Consider the following 16,116-nt stretch of genomic DNA (forward strand, 5'->3'; position numbering starts at 1 on the left):
TTTGTACTTGTTTTAAAGAATCTTTCAACGTGATAAAATTAAATTCAAGGAAACTTAATTAATCATTGTGGTCTTTGTTCTCTTGGCATAGTATAATTGAAACTGTCCTAGTTTCATAGCTCTCCGATAATGGAAATTAGAAGGGTGGGCAGAAAGCTCAGCTGCAGGACCCAATCCGAGGCTGAATATCACATGCGGTGATGTTCCGAGGTTCCAAGTGTAAACTCTCTGTAATGACTGTGTCATTATGGAGCGTCCGGTGATTCATTCATCTCCATCCATAGTCCGAGGAGAAGGCCGCAGAAAGACAGATATTATCTTATGATGAGTTATGTTGCCTCTCTGTGCCAACAATATAACCCTTGCTCTTTGTGCTTTCTCTTAAAGCTGGCAAGTGATAATCCATTCATGACGCTCCCATCAGCACCACTGCATTCTTAATACACACAATAGTGTACATTATGACGACACCTTAAAGCAGCTCTAATAAATATTTTCATATTAACAAAGCATTAAATGACAATGCGTAATGTGAAAGGTGTTGTTCCTAGTGACGAATGCTCTGAAAATTTTCATCCAACTGTGCAGTTTCTCTCAGATCCTGGGGGTGTTTTTTAGCTCATTGTTTTGGTTTTACCACCCGCAATTTGTTTTGATTCAGTCTGATGGCTCTCATGCATATTGTTTCCAGATGCAGCAGGAGGATTTTTCTCAGCAAAAATGCTCTGATTAGCTCATGCTACTCTCTCAAACATTAAGCAGCAGACAGACAAGGAGCTAGTCATATAGTGTAGCATTTAGCTGCTACAAGACATGGAGACAGCAAAACAGAGCAAAGAGGGTGAAGATTGGACTTAAACAAAACTCAAATGAATGTTAATGTTGCCAACAAATTAGCCATATCAACTTCATGAAGTGAAACTATGTCAATATTGTGATTACAGCTTGTTACACTGCCCCCAGTGGTCAAATTGATCAATGCAGGTTTAAATGATTATGACTGGGGACTGCCATTAGAAAAGATCTATCTATCAACACAGGTAAACAACAATGTTTTCCAAAATGTCCAAGTTTTTTATATCCAGCCTTTCAGCTGCTATACAGATTCAGTGCTCCATCTTAGTTTTCATGATAGACCGTCCTTGGTTTCCATATCACTTACTGCCCTCCTCTGTGCTAAGTGCTATGGTATGGCGCTCAGCATCCTATAGATATTGAGGAATAAGAGTGATGGACCACAAATGTATACTTGTCCAACATGTCAAAGAGTACAGTTAAAGTTCAAGTAACATTTGTTCTGTGCAAACAACCACACATGCCCCTCAGCTTCAGCTCCAGTTTCACTTGAACAGATCCCACCATCCAGAAACTCGAAACCTAACTAATATATTTAGCGGCAAAGAGCCGCTGTCAGCGTAACGTATTGCCAACCTTGACACCTGGGGTCCTGGGTAATGGTCATGGTGGTAGACACCGATGTGTGTGTTCTGTCCCTGTTTGTATGCACACAAAACAGAGCATTCATTCTTTGCATGCTTTAAAGTGGTCATAAGGCAGTCTGAGGGGGTGAGTTCTCAATTGTGAAGCTTGTGTTTTTTTTCCTGTCGGCTTGAAGGAGTTAGCTTGCAATGTGTCTTCACAGCATGCTCAGTGGTGGCCTGGTCTCACACAAATAACCCCTGAGGCATTTTAGAGAGAATAGTGCGTAAATGTGAAATCAGAACAAGACTTTCTGGCGTTTCACTGTCAATCATCCAACGAACAGTAAATGTTCAAATTGACTCTTGAGATTGTTATCAGCATTTTCAAGAACACATGCCCCCAGAATGTTTTAATCCAAGTCTTCTTGTGAACAGTTTAGACTTCTAAAAGATGTATTTTGTCAAATATAACCTCTCAAGGAACCCAGTGGTTCCTTCTATCTTAAGCTGACTCGAAGTTTTTCTTGGCTTCGATCTCACTCCATTGAATCCAACCTTTATCCACTTACGCTGGTGTTTAAGGCCCTAGTCTCTCTGCTAAAGAGATTAATTTCAACCTCCTCTGCTACTGTAACCAAACACATATAGGGGAAAAAGAAACAGTAATAAAAAAAAAAGTGTTGAGATGAGGAAGAAGCAAGGTAAGAGGCATGTTAAGGTAGAGAGTGATTCGCCCAGGGGGAAAAAGTAGTAAATGCTGCTCATTATCTCTCTCCTCCTTCTCCCTCTTCCTTTTTGTTCAATCACTTGAGGAGAGGAGGAGAGGAGACACTCCCAAACTAACTGCCCATTGGCCCATAGGCATTTTGGGAGAGATTTTCACAATTGAAGTGGGAGGGAGAGAGCAAAAGTCAGTGGCAGCGTAGAGGTCTTTGAATCTTTGGCCCGGGCCCGTCAACAGGTGGCACAGGGAGAAGCTTGGTGACGTTCAGTCCTTCAGAGAAAAGAGAGCAAGAAGAGAGTGGAGGAGGAGAAAGTTAAAGAAAACCCTCAAGGGTAAGACAACTCTTCAATTTTGTCTTTTTCCTCAGTGATTTAGACAGGGAACTTTGTATTTGTGCCATGCTCAATATGTCTTTTTTTAATTTGAAGGATTTAGTTTAATGGCCATCATTAGTCCAATTAGCCGGAGGCGTGTGGCAATTTCAGAAGTTTTATTGGTGAGTTTTGTTCAGCTTAGTCTGGGTAATTTATTTCATGACATTTCTAAACAGGTAGGAGACAAAATGGAAGTAATATTTGCCGACTATAAAGAGGGAAAAATAAGTTGAGGACAGTTATTTAAGGTGTTAATTCCGTTGCACTCAGAGAGCTCTTTTGTTTACTTCTACAAGATCCCATGGGGACCAATTACATGGTTTGTCTCTTGGTCCATCCATCTTTTTCACATGACAAACTCTATCTCGGCTCTTTCTCAGTTTGCCTTTCTCTCCAGACTCTCTTTCTTTCTCTCCATCCATCTAAACTTCCCTCAGTTTAACTTGACACCTGGAATTTATCAAGTGTCCCAGGACTGAAGCTGTGCTTATGTTCGTTTGGGTTTGCATGGCAGCAGGTCGTCTGAAAGACAGTGGTGGAGATGTTGGTCAGTGATAAGTATTGAGATGTAATGAGGTTAAACACACTGAATGAAGTTATATGAACGTTCTTACTCTTACTTCGTATATTTACTCAAGTATTAAGTATAAATTTTAGGTACTTATTTTTACTCTGAGTATTTCTATTGTATGCTACTTTATACTTCTGTTCTACTTGTCAGCAGCAAATATTGTCCTATTTCACTTCACTATATGAATTAAACAGGTATAGTTAGTTACCTGTTACTTTACAGATTGAGATTTTACCAGCAATTTTATAAAGTTTGATGCATTCTTATAAACTACCAACAGTGTTAAGCAGTTTAAATTGGCTCCACCTTGACCTCCTTTAATCATTCAATGAATCAGTTAATAATATAATAATATAACTCTGATGGGGACCATTCTGCATTCCTGAACATTTTGAATGCACAGCTTTTACATTTAATTGCATATTTTTAGAGTGTGATATTGCTACTTTTACCTATGATCCGAATACTGCACCAATAATATTATTTTTGTAATTTAATTAGAAAAACACAATTTTTTTTAAAGGTTTTCATTTCAGATTTGCATCACTTTAAAGCTAATCTGACAATACTGCATAAATCAACACACTTATTTTCCTTCTAGAGCAGCTGCGACAGCCTTTAATTTCTTCCAAAATGTATTTGAGGTATTATTTACAATTTGTATATCAGTTACTATCCACATTGTATTGTAGATAATGTAATATTGTCTGTCGACAAAGCTGCCAACACTAATTTTCCCTCATGATAACTACATAAATATTTCTAATAACTATGTGCTGGCGTGATAGATATTCTCACAGGGCTGTCGATCCAGTAGATTTACCTTTAATGCTACCGTGCTGGCTCACGCAATACACAGAAGTCCTCGCGAAATGAGCTACAGATGTGGGCCCTCAGCCATACAAAAAGAGAGAGAGAGAGAGGGAGACAGAAAGAGGGAGACAGAGAGAGAGAACCCAGATTGGGTGGCTTATAAAATGTGTTCAGATTGCATAATGTGAGTCCTTTCATGGAGACCTTACAACTCCAGTTGAGTTTTTTCATTTACTTTCACTGATTGAAAATGACCCCTGAGCACAGGAAAGCAACTCCAAACACATTTTATTATTTCAAAAACCTATCTCTGTCTACAACTTAGGCTGTTTTAATAATGCTCGGGTTGTGTTCTTTTCAGTTGGTTAGGTTTTCATCTGACAACTCCACTAAGGGAACGGAGGCTTTATGGCTCCGATGAAGCAAGCTCCTTATCGAGGTCTACTTGTGGTCTGTATGGCAGCAGGAGGCAGACAGAATCATGAAGATATGAGCTCTGCTTACAGACGATAATTGCTTTCAGCTTTGTTTTATTCATTTTAGTCACCCTGTTCTGTCTGCAAGCTGCTGCAAAGGAAGGAAAAGAGGAAGTGAAAAGACCATGCATGAGTTTACAGCCGCACATAAAGGCACAATATTCATGCTCCTGTTTTCAAAAACTCCCTTCTTGTCATCCTCAGGCTTGTAGATTTGGCCCAATGAGATTTGTCTCAGGCTAAAACTTGACGAAACAGACGGCCTTTTGCCTGAGTCTTAATGGTCCTCTAGAGAGGAAAGGGCAACTGTGCACAGACTGACCAAGTCTCTTTCTTCTGCCTATCTCTCTGTGTCCAGTGCAAGTTTTTTTTCAGCTGTTCCGTCTTTGTTTCACTGGTGGTCTCCCCCTCCCTCTCTGGGTTAATCCAAGTGTTTAGTGCATCCGCTGTTTCCAAAGCTCTGGGAGCATACAGAGATTTTCAGAATCACACACAAACACACAAGCATCCCTACAGCTTGTCAAGAAGCTTTCAGTGAAAGGTAACTGTGGATCCAGGCAGCATTGTCTCTAGCTGATTAAATGCTGCTGTTTCCTTTGGAGGGAATCCCCCTCGTCTCTGTGAGCTCTAAATGACAAGTTTCACACGCATACTGTACTCGCATGGGTAGATTCCCATGCGCTTCTTTCTCCCATACAAAAGGTGAACACACATCACCAAGTAGTCCACAAACATTTTACAAGCCCATTGACATAGCTCTGCTTTGACTTGGAGAAGTTACTGTCAGGAAGGAATTTTTAACTGTGTTTATGGACATGTTGAATTTTACTTGAGAGGGTCTGAAAGCCAGGCTGAAATGCTATCTGGACGGGGCATGTGCTGAGTGAGAGGATCCACAGGGCTGAAACCATTCAGTTTCCTGCCTCATCCTGAAGTCTTACGCATTTTGACTAATGACAGTCAACTGCCTTTAGATTATGAATGTGCTGGACAGGGAGGCCAAACCAGTTATGTTACTGGTCCACTAGAGAACGTCCAGGAAATCCCTTCTGCTTTCTCAAAAATCTAGCAAATACTGTCTGTGCTGCTTTTCATCATGATGACCGTTAAATGCTGCATACATCCAGTATTTCATTCAGAGGTACCAAATCTTTCCTGTCATCATCCAACCAACATCTGCTCCATTCATCTTTTAACTATTGCAATATATCAAAGAAATCTATATAATGCATATCATACTAGAGGATATAAGTCATTCTATCTATCTATCTATCTATCTATCTATCTATCTATCTATCTGTCAGCCATTAATCTATTAACACATTCATCTATCCTTCCTCTAATCCATCCATCCATCCATCCATCCATCCAATAATTAAGTCCAAAATGTTGCTGCCCCACTTCCCTCTCTATTCCACATTTCCTCTTTCCATTAATCCCTCCATCTGTCTTTCTTTCCCTCACTGGGACATTCTTTGCAGTCAGTAGTGGCTCTCTGCTATGCTTGGAAGGTCACAGTGCTATCACCTCCGAATGAAATAAGAAAAGGGCCTGAAAACTGAGAGCATCAAATAAAACCTTGACAAGGAGCTATAAACATGCTTGTTAAGCATTTCTGCGCACCAGTGCTCAGAGCCATTACGCACGGCTATAGTATACTGTCTGTAATGTGGCTAACTGCTAGGCTGTCACTGATTCAAACACACTCCCTCCATCATTCCCTCTATCACCTATTCACTCTTTTTCACTCACTTAATCTCTCTTCAGTTTTTTCATCTCTTTTTCCCTCACTTTCCAGTCTCTCTCCATCTCCTTCTCTAAACGTCTCTTTAACCCCATCTCTGGTCTTGGCCACTGATAAAACACCAATGAAGGATTTGACCACCACATAGGGTCAAAAAAGCAATTTCCCAGTGATGTCATAGCTTGAATTTCTTGCACTCGACGATTCTCCAACCTCAAGCTTTTGACCAGCAGCAATCAAAGAGACAGCTAAAATAACCAAACAAGGTCAGCCGTATTGAGTTTGGACTAGTTAGAAACAGGTCATGGTAATTACACGCCTATTCCTTTTGGACAGCAGAACTTTAAGTCACAGAACTGCTTCAGTTACATCCTGTATAAATCATCAGTGGGAAGATTCATAAACCAAAGTTTATTTTACTGAAAACAAGTAAAGCTACTTTCCACCATAGCTACTGCTAATATAAAACCTTTACACAGCACTCAAGAGGTCAGGAATTCTCCCCGCTCCGAGTCTCTGTTAATCTGATAATGGTATCATGATGGTGGTGGACGGAGGATTGGCAGGTTTTACGTCCACTTGTTGACATTTTAATGTTCTGGCCAATACTCGCACAGTGTCCAGTGGGATTTGTAAGATCTGCTTTTCTCTCTGCACATTTTCTTCTTTTCCATCTGTTTTTAGTCATCGATGCTCAACGAGCAAATGTTCATCAAAATAAATTCACAAAATCACAAAAATACGAGTATTTACTCATTTTCTATAGTTACCACTGAAACATTCTTTGCCCAAAATAAGAAAAGTCTCAATATGCTGCTCATAAAGTCTGTGATAACACCTTCCTGCCTCTCTCTCCTGTTCCTGTCTTCTACGGTTACCTTGTTTGCAGTATTGTAACAGCTCGGGGGTTTTGCAGTGCATGCATATTCCATTGAATAACCCTGTATCATTTCAAATAAGTCCAACAGATTTATTTAAGCATGTATGCTACTGTGTCTATACTGCCATGCAGTTTTCCAGTTGTCAAGCATCACAGCGGGGCCCACAGCACATTATTACAGAGCTTTAAGCCACTCTATTAGAGGGTTTGTGTTTCCATAGACCACACAAGCTCAGCGCTGTTAGATCAGACGTTCCTTCTGCCGCAATTCAAACTTTTACACCAGAAGTTAAATTCAGACCAAAGTCCAAAAAAAGACCAACTGAAGGTTAAAACAGGCCTCCTATTTTCAAAGCATGTAATTTGGCTACCCGGGGAAGCCGCTGCGAGGTTTTAAGTTCACATGACATCACTGTCATTAGGCACAATGACATCATCACCGAGGACAAGTTTCTGCGCTCTCTGAAGCTCTGAAACGCCTGACTGAGCACAATTTATGGTTTAGAGCAAAAAGATGTCTGGCAAAGTGATGACTGCTCACTTTCTGCTGCTATAGGCTACTGAGAAATGAGAGCCTAGCACACACACACACACACACACACACACACACACACACACACACACACACACACACACACACCACAGTGACATAATGGTTCAGGTTTCCTGAGATTAAATATACAGCAGCGTGCCCCACTGAATGTAATGTAACTTACACACTGTCCGGAGAGTGTTTCTGTCCTCAGTTCCCTGTGAACCACTGAAAGTACGAACGTGACCCCTTCGACCTGGAGACTCAGGTCCAGTCAGCCGTGACAACAAACATCTACAGTTTCAGTAGTCTGTCACACATAGTTCATGCCAAAGATGCAATCTCTACAAAGTGTTGTAACTCCCACTAAAATAACAGATGGAATATAGATTTCATCTCCACATGAAGCATTGTGTCAGCCACTGTGAGATGCTTGGAAGTGAATTTGAAGTGGCCAACAGTCAGCAGTGAGGAGTCTTGCTCTTATTGATGTTTCTGTTGTGTAAGGTAAAAACAACTTTCTTCAAATGAATAATCATACCTTTTGGGAAACCTTTTATTGTTGTTGCTGAGCTTAGCTTACCTTCTACCACACTGTTTTTCTCTCCTGAAGATAAATTATTACTTTAGAGGGGAAATCATCCTGAGAGTGAGACAAGAGGAGGATTAGCTGATCTTAGCATTAAGACTGTAAACAAGGGGAAACAGCTTATCAGGCTTTCTCAAAAGTTAAAACATACACCGATTAGTCTCTTCAAAGCTCAATAATTAACATGTTGTATCTCATTTTTTAAATCTGCACTCACTCTTTGCAGAGACTTTACATGCTGTAACTATTTCATGGCAAACAGGGACAATGATGACAGGAAACGCTGCTGCATCCTGTCTTTATGCTAAGCTAAGCTAATTGCCTCTTCTCTTCCTACTCTCGGAGAGCTAATGAACAAGTGCTTTAATTAAAATGTTGAACTATTCTTTTAATGATACTCCATAGCACGCTGGCACTGCAATGGGTATAATAACAGTAACTACTTTTGTGTGTTTGTTTTCCTTCCTGGAACAATAACTGCTGTTCAAACCACAAATTAACCTTCCTTTCTTTTTACTATTTAATGGAAACAATTCATTCAAGGTTTTTAGTTTAGTTTTTAGTCCCTACTTTATTTTAATTATCATTGTTTTAAAAGGATCACCTTCCAGTCACTGCATGCTCATGGATGCTGTTCAAATTAAAAACACTCAAGAAAAACTAGCTTATTACATTCTGATGAATGCCCAAATCAGCTTAACATCAGCAATCAACATTTTGTGTGTTCTGTGCGAGCTTGATGTCTGTCTTGTTTCAGAAAAATATTCAGGTTCAGAAAAATTAACAATGATCTGCTCTTATCTTGTCCTCTAGCCATGACCACCAGACTCCTGTGGAGGGCCCTGTGTCTGCAGGCCCTGCTCTGCACCATGTCACCTTTCAGCTCCGCCGACAACCGCCCAGACCCCTCAGCCCCAGAGCAGGGAGTCACCTTCAGCCACGTCTATAAAATCGACATCCCGGGGAGCTCCAGTTGTAAACTCGAGCGCCTGCCAACCCAGGACAAAACAGGTCATAAACAAAATATGAGTGAGAGAGAATGCAACTGAGAATAATAACAGACAAGAGAAGGGGAATGATGTGTGCGCTCAGGAAATTGGATAAAAATCTGTAAATAACAAAACTGAAAGAAACTGTTTCTGTAAGACAAAAGAATGAGATTTCTTTCACATGTTCAACACAAAGACATAATTATATTGCATGTGTGTCACTGTGAAGGTTATGATGTAGTTTGGTAATGAATATTCTTGCACTGTTACATATTTTACCTCACATGAGCTGCATGTGCACATTACTGTGAAGGCTACGGTTCATCCCTTCTTGGTATCTGTTCGGCCTCTTCATTTTATTTAGATTTTTCACCAGAGAATGCATATTTTACTACACTGTGTCATCGAGTGTGAGCAGTGTGACCCATTACAGTACATGTAGAAAATAAGAAGTTGAGTTTTTGTCATATTTTATAGGTCTGCAGACAGAGACCACTACAGAAGGAGAGAATGACATCACCTTCAGACACAACATCAAGCTGCAGACACCCAAGTGTGACTGCGAGGAGTCGGAAAGCTTCAAGTCCCTCTTGTACAGAGTCAATGGGCTGGAGGAAGAAGTCAACTACCTAAAGACTCAGTGTACTCAGGGATGCTGTGGAAGAGGTGGTGCTGCAGGTAAGCTGGCTCACAACTGAATAGGGAGGCTGAGTCAACTCTTGACGCACAATAGGGAAAAACAAGTGGAAAAAAGAGATTGCTATAGGGAGGAAGCTGCAAACAATTCTATTTTACATCCTGGAAATTGCATATAGGGTATTATACAGTATGCATATGTAAAAGGAATATAATCAATAAAGAATAAGTGAAGGGGTTTGCAGGTAATAATCCTGGAAACTGCAGTTCTATCCTGTACCTGAGTGATTTACCTAACAACAATACAGTAACTCCTTTTCAACCTCCTTTCTCAAGGAGTGGACACAAGCTGTAGTGGCCATGGTACCTACCAACACGACACCTGCAGCTGCCTCTGTAACCCAGGATGGGAAGGCCCAGATTGTTCAGTGTCCTCCTGCCCTGACGAGTGCAATGACAACGGCCGTTGTGTGGATGGAAAGTGTGTGTGCCATCAGGGCTACACGGGACACGACTGCAGCCAGCTGACGTGTCCAGACAACTGCAATGACAAGGGACACTGCGTGGATGGAAAATGCGTGTGTTTCCCGCACTTCACCGGCGAGGATTGCAGCATCCAGAAGTGTCCCAATGACTGCATTGGTAACGGCCGGTGTGTGGATGGCAAGTGTATCTGTGATGAAGGCTTCTATGGAGAAGACTGTTCATTAGGTAAGCTTATAACACAAACTCCAGTCCAGTACACCAGTACATCTCCTGTCTGTTAACAGTTATCTTAATTTTCTCTGTGCTGTTTATTGACCACAGGTATTTCGTTGTCATCATTGTACATAATTTCATTGAATAAATACTTATTAAAGTGAGAAATATAAGCTTGGCGCTTGCTAACTGATTATTTATTTCAGTTTGCAAGCTTGTCAGCTCGGTTGCTAATGAGATGTACTCAGAAACTTAGCTACCTGGCTAAAAGTAGCAGTACAACAGTGTAGAAATACTCCTCCTGTCCTGCAATCAAAATCTTACTGAAGTAAAAGTACTATGTATTAAAGTATTAGCATCGATATATACCTAAAGTACTAAAAGTAAAAGTGTCCATTAGCAGGATGACCCATTTCAGAGTAATATTGAATTATGGATGCCTGAATGTCTAACATTACATGGCTGCACTGTTGCAGCTGGTAATAATGGAGCTAATTTTAATTACTTTGTCTACTGGTGGGTAGCTGAATTAACAAGAATGCATCACAATTTATCTTAATTATATTTTGTGTTGATCAGAATCTGCAAAGCAACTAGTGATTAAAGCTGCCAGATAAATGTAGCTGAGTAAAAAGTACATTAGCCACCAAATGTAGTGGAAGAGAATTATAAAATAGTGGAAATACCCAGTTAAAGTACAAGCACAGCAGTAAGTAATTTTACTCAGTTACAGTCCACCAGTGAAAAGTTCACACTGTTTATTTAAAAGCATTTCATGTTGACTCCTGTCTCATAATTGTCAGTAAAGCTCTTATGGAACAGTTTGGAGGGTTAAATAGAAATGAACGCAACACAATGTATAAGCTACAGCAGCGTCCTCCATTTGGGACACTTAGTCAGACACCCTGTTATTGGTTGCTATTCTGTTGGTGCTATTGGGGCATATTTACAGGTCCAAACTCACCAGTGTTAAACAGAAAATTTTCATGCTGATTCACTTCGTCCCTGCGTGTGAATCAAACTGCAGCAAATGCCATTGATATAAATGGATTTGACCATGAAATGTTTGCAGTTTTATATGTTGGTGTGACTGGGTTTAGTAACATAACAATTTTGGTGAGAAATTCATAAAGAAAATTGTTAACCAGCATTTTTTCCAGTCTATTTGATCCTTGTTTTGTTGCTGTGGGCAGTTCTCATCCTAGCTACAAGCAACAACATCTATCATGTACAGATTAATGGTGTCTGAGTAAGCGTATTCCATCATGATCTTTTTATGGACACATCTGGGGTACAGCATAATAACTCTTTATGACCCGGTCTTGCATGTAGTCCGATCTGTGTTTCTCGTGAGAATTAACATTCACATTTCACCTTTTTATTTAGTCACCTCTGGCTCTGCTGACATTAAGCTGTGTATATTAACTGCTATCTCATGGAAAACACAGATGCTACAAGGAGCTCTGGGACCATTAGAATATAACACGTATCCCTAAAGCCCCAGTCACCTTCATACAAATTTCCTTCCTATATCATTTAGTAAACAAAATTACGAAGTACCTGAATGAATTCTTTGGACTTGCAGCAGTCCATTCTTGCTTCTACCAGTTTACATGTTATGATCTGTTTGATTTACGATTCAGCATCCTTGGCTCATGGACTTATTATCAAATGCCCTTTTTCAAAGCAGATGTTTGATAGTAGGAAAAACACAAATGTTACTAATAATACATCAAGCATGGCTCCACTGTGTGCCCCAGTAAACAATGACACGGTGACATATCAAAATCGAAAGATGAAAGACAGGTGGATCGAATCCAGTAATAAATTTTCATTCTTTCAAATCCCTTTTGAAATTCAACTAGGTTTAACTTTCAGCATTTGCAAGTAACTGAAGTTAAGAATAACTACAACACCAAGAGCTGCAGAAACACTTCAGTTCTGAATAGTTGTATTAACGCTGACAGCCTGTACACAGAGCTCGAAAAGGAGAAAACGACATGAGATATTAAATGCTGATTAAATCCTTCTGACACATTGAATTGCAGACTGTAGCCTACTTATTTTTATGCCTTGTTTTTAATTAGCTAGTTTGCTCATTAAGAACTTCTGGTTGAGCTCAGACACCTGGTTATAGAGCGCAGTCAACAGTCAGAAGTTAGCCAGCAGGAATTAACGGTAATTAGCAACAGCTGATATAAACATGCCACTGATTTTTAAACTGTGAAAGTTACGGTTACTGCTGGCAAAAATCAGGCCTGCTGCACTATCCAGCTTAAACGTTTTTTTACTTTGCACAAGAACAAGGAGCATCCAAGCTTAGAGGGTATTTTGGTTTTTGAAACCAGCTATTGGAACCGTACTGCACCAATAACACAGCTGCTGCTTTCTCCGCCATGCCAACAAACTTATTTTTGGAGCCTTTTGATGCTGTTGAATTTTCTCAGAGAAGTACAACCCCCTCAAAGAGCTGTCTTTTCTGCCAAATCTAAATCCTAGTTATTAGCAATAAATGGTCAGTTCATTGATGTGTCTCTGACTGAGCCTAAAGTTAAGGCAGTTATCATGATGGCCATAGTGACCCACTATTATGGAATTCAAAGCATCCCTCCAACAGTTATTTCAGATGTAGCAGCTGATGGGGCCCTTTCAGTGGACTGACCCCATGACCACCAGCAGCTATGCCCTGTAGACAGGATCAGGTCACATACTGTAATACCACAGGAATATAAGAACACCCATCAGTCTTCTGGTGCTCCATCTAGCTTTAACCCCCTGGGAGAATCATCACCTTCCCTGCTAAATGCACTGCTCACCAAACCACTACTACCGTATTGCCTCAGGTGCAGAGTACAAAATTGCATGTTATGGCAGTTTAAGGTCTGGCAAGGAGAAAGGTGAGCAGCAGCAGCAGCCAGGCATGGACAGTTTAATTCACTGGGTTCACACTGTGACAGTCATTTCCAAGGAGATTTTGAAGATTTTGCCGCAGGTGACGGCCACAAAATGTGGCTTTGTCAACGTGCTCGTCTCTTGGACGTGGTCATCTGTTCTGCAGAAGAAACTTGTTCTATATATGGCAACAACAATCTTTACTTGTCTGCAGTGTTTCATCCCGTAGAGAGAACATACTTTAACACAGGGGATTTTAACATTTATGACGAGTGGATCCACCAAAAGAAGCCCCACAATCACTTTAAGATCCTGACCCACAGTTTTAGAAACAGGAATAAGAGCACGAAATGCTTCAGTCTTCACAGCAGCAGGTCAATGCTGTCAAGGCTTTGACGGCGATTTAGCTTCTTCAAACTGCGTCTTGCTCTGCAGAGAAGGCAGAGAATAGCTAGAGACAAGATCTGCGGCTTCGTGTGTAGGTGCTGTTGAATGGATTCCAACATCAATAATGGCACCATGTCAGAGGAAAAGTCAGGGAGGAAGGGAAAGTGGGAGGTAAGAAGAAAAAATACATTGTGTTGATTTTAAGTGTTAGTAATGGTAGTGGTAATAAGCACCGGGAGAGGAAGAGCACAGAAGCAAAACAGTGGAGACCGTCCTTTGCTTTATGTGGCTACTTGCCATTTCAGCACCTGGTTGATGGATGTCAATCTGCTCAGTGGGTGATGATGGGAACATGACTGTTGAAGTATGGCTGTAGATGTACTGTACATCCACTATAGTACAGTTATATTGATGTTGCCATGCGGTTTAGAGAATCAGTGGTGCTTTCACAACGAAAATATTTTTATAGCCTGAACTCTTGTCGATCCTTCAGATTATAGCAAAAAAGTTTAGCAGCCACATCTAACAGGGTGATCTCAATATAATGCGAGTGAGATATTAAAAGTGAACACAGTGACTTCTTTATAGCTGTATCAACACGATGCAGACGGTTTGGATTTACTGTTCTTATCGTGGCTTCTTTCAGTGTCTCAAGGAAAGTTTTCTTTCATTTATAGGCGCATTTAAAGATATTATGTTCGACATAATGTAACTTTGAATTCTGTCCTCAACTCAAAACCACATTTGGCTGCTTTTTTTGAAAGTGAAAGTGAATTTGACTGAGAGACTTCATTCATATGTCTAATTCTGAAATATTTATAAACAGATGGGAAACTTACGAAACATAATCGGACACAGAGGAACAACAGCAAAATAAGCTGATTGAATTCCCATCTCACTTGTCCTGAACAACATTGACACTGATACTTCCTTGCCGCTCACCCGCTGCAGATTTATAGTCTTTTAAAGAAGCCCAAACATGTTCGTATTTCAGTCATATTTTCCTTCTCCAAATTGCATTTCAGTCGTTTCCAAACAGAGAAGAAACAAATCACTATTAGTTTCCACTTTTTCCAATCTTAATATGTTAATGTATTCACCCCAGCTGTTCTGAATATTATTCGAGGGTAAAGATTGTTGACAGTCGTGCTTAGAGTAGCAACAGGGGGATATTAACTGCTCCTGGATGGAAAAGGATTGCTACGTTTGAGAAAAAAAAAAAAACATTAAGCTTCCTGACTGTGCCTTGTGGAACAGTGTCTGAACCTGATGTGAATTCCTTCCTTGCCAAAGTTATGGCCGACTCCTTCGCCACTCTAACTCCTCCACTTTTTCCTCCTGAAATATGCTTACTTTTGCGTGTGCTGTGCTTCTCTAAACGTACCACCAGCTTCCATTTATTTCCCTCTATCGTGCCCACAGAACGTTCTTATTTGTGGAAAGCCTCACTCCCCAACACTGCTGACTTGCTGTCTTCTGTCTTTTGGCTGCTGTTTTGTTATTGTACTCCCCCATAGTCATACCTTTTTATTTGCCCCTGCCATATTTTTCCATCATCTCCATTGAAGCCCTTGTATAACCACTGAAAAGCAATATTTTTTTTCCCCCCCAATTTCCCTCTCAGGTCTAGGAAGAAACCTCAGTGTTCAAAAGTTATGCCTTGCTTTTGCCTGGCTCATGATCCTCTCACACGATGTAATAGAGACGGACAGGTAGGAGAGAAGAAAGGGCAATAAAAGCAGGAACAGGTTATTAAACAATAACATCATAACAGTACAGTGCTGGTGTATGTTTTTCTCACCTTCCAGGCAGCCGTGGGTTTCTGTCTGTTTATCTAGTACACTGTAAAGTTCAGAGACTTGAAACCTGCATGAGTTAAGGAATCCGTCACAGTGAACGCCAAGTCTGTTTTTATTGTTTTTGAGTTTAATTTATTTGGAAAAAGAGAGTTTTGAAAGTATGCGTGCTGGACTACGTTAAGCAGCAGCATATGTATTTATATTTGTTGTTAAGGGCTTTTAGTAAATGTACTAAGTGGGGATAAAAGACATGAAGACTGACAGGGAGAAAATGACTGAAATGAGGGTTTAAATTAGTCATGGAAGCAATTAAAGTCATAGAATATTGTATTAAATTTAAGCCTCGATTAAACGTTGTCTCTCTGTCTCTTTCTTTCCCAGTTTACGGCCCTCAGGGTCTGCGGTTGGTCCAGGTCACCGACGTCTCTCTCCTGGTTGACTGGGAGTCCGTTCGCGGGGCAGAGTACTACATTTTGACATATCATCCCAGAGATGATGAGAGCATGATGCAGCAAGTAGGCTTGTTGTTTTTTTTTTTTTCTTTTTGGTCATATTAGCAGGTATGTCAAATAAAGGAGGAACATATTTTT

General features: G+C 40.4%; 1 protein-coding gene across 1 annotated transcript in view; it reads left to right on the plus strand.

Annotated features, from left to right (window-relative positions):
* Window positions 1-2,378: 2,378 nt before the first annotated feature.
* Window positions 2,379-16,116, plus strand: part of tnn (tenascin N) — a 36,050-nt gene continuing 22,312 nt past the window's right edge. Inside the window, exons 1-5 of the mRNA XM_076745238.1 lie at window positions 2,379-2,477; window positions 8,938-9,135; window positions 9,591-9,791; window positions 10,086-10,460; window positions 15,908-16,041. Coding sequence (XP_076601353.1) covers window positions 8,940-9,135; window positions 9,591-9,791; window positions 10,086-10,460; window positions 15,908-16,041 — 906 coding nt within the window. The 5' untranslated portion in view covers window positions 2,379-2,477; window positions 8,938-8,939. The remainder of the gene's footprint in view (window positions 2,478-8,937; window positions 9,136-9,590; window positions 9,792-10,085; window positions 10,461-15,907; window positions 16,042-16,116) is intronic.

This window comes from Chaetodon auriga, chromosome 12 (assembly GCF_051107435.1).
Source record: "Chaetodon auriga isolate fChaAug3 chromosome 12, fChaAug3.hap1, whole genome shotgun sequence".
Lineage (NCBI taxonomy): Eukaryota > Metazoa > Chordata > Actinopteri > Chaetodontiformes > Chaetodontidae > Chaetodon > Chaetodon auriga.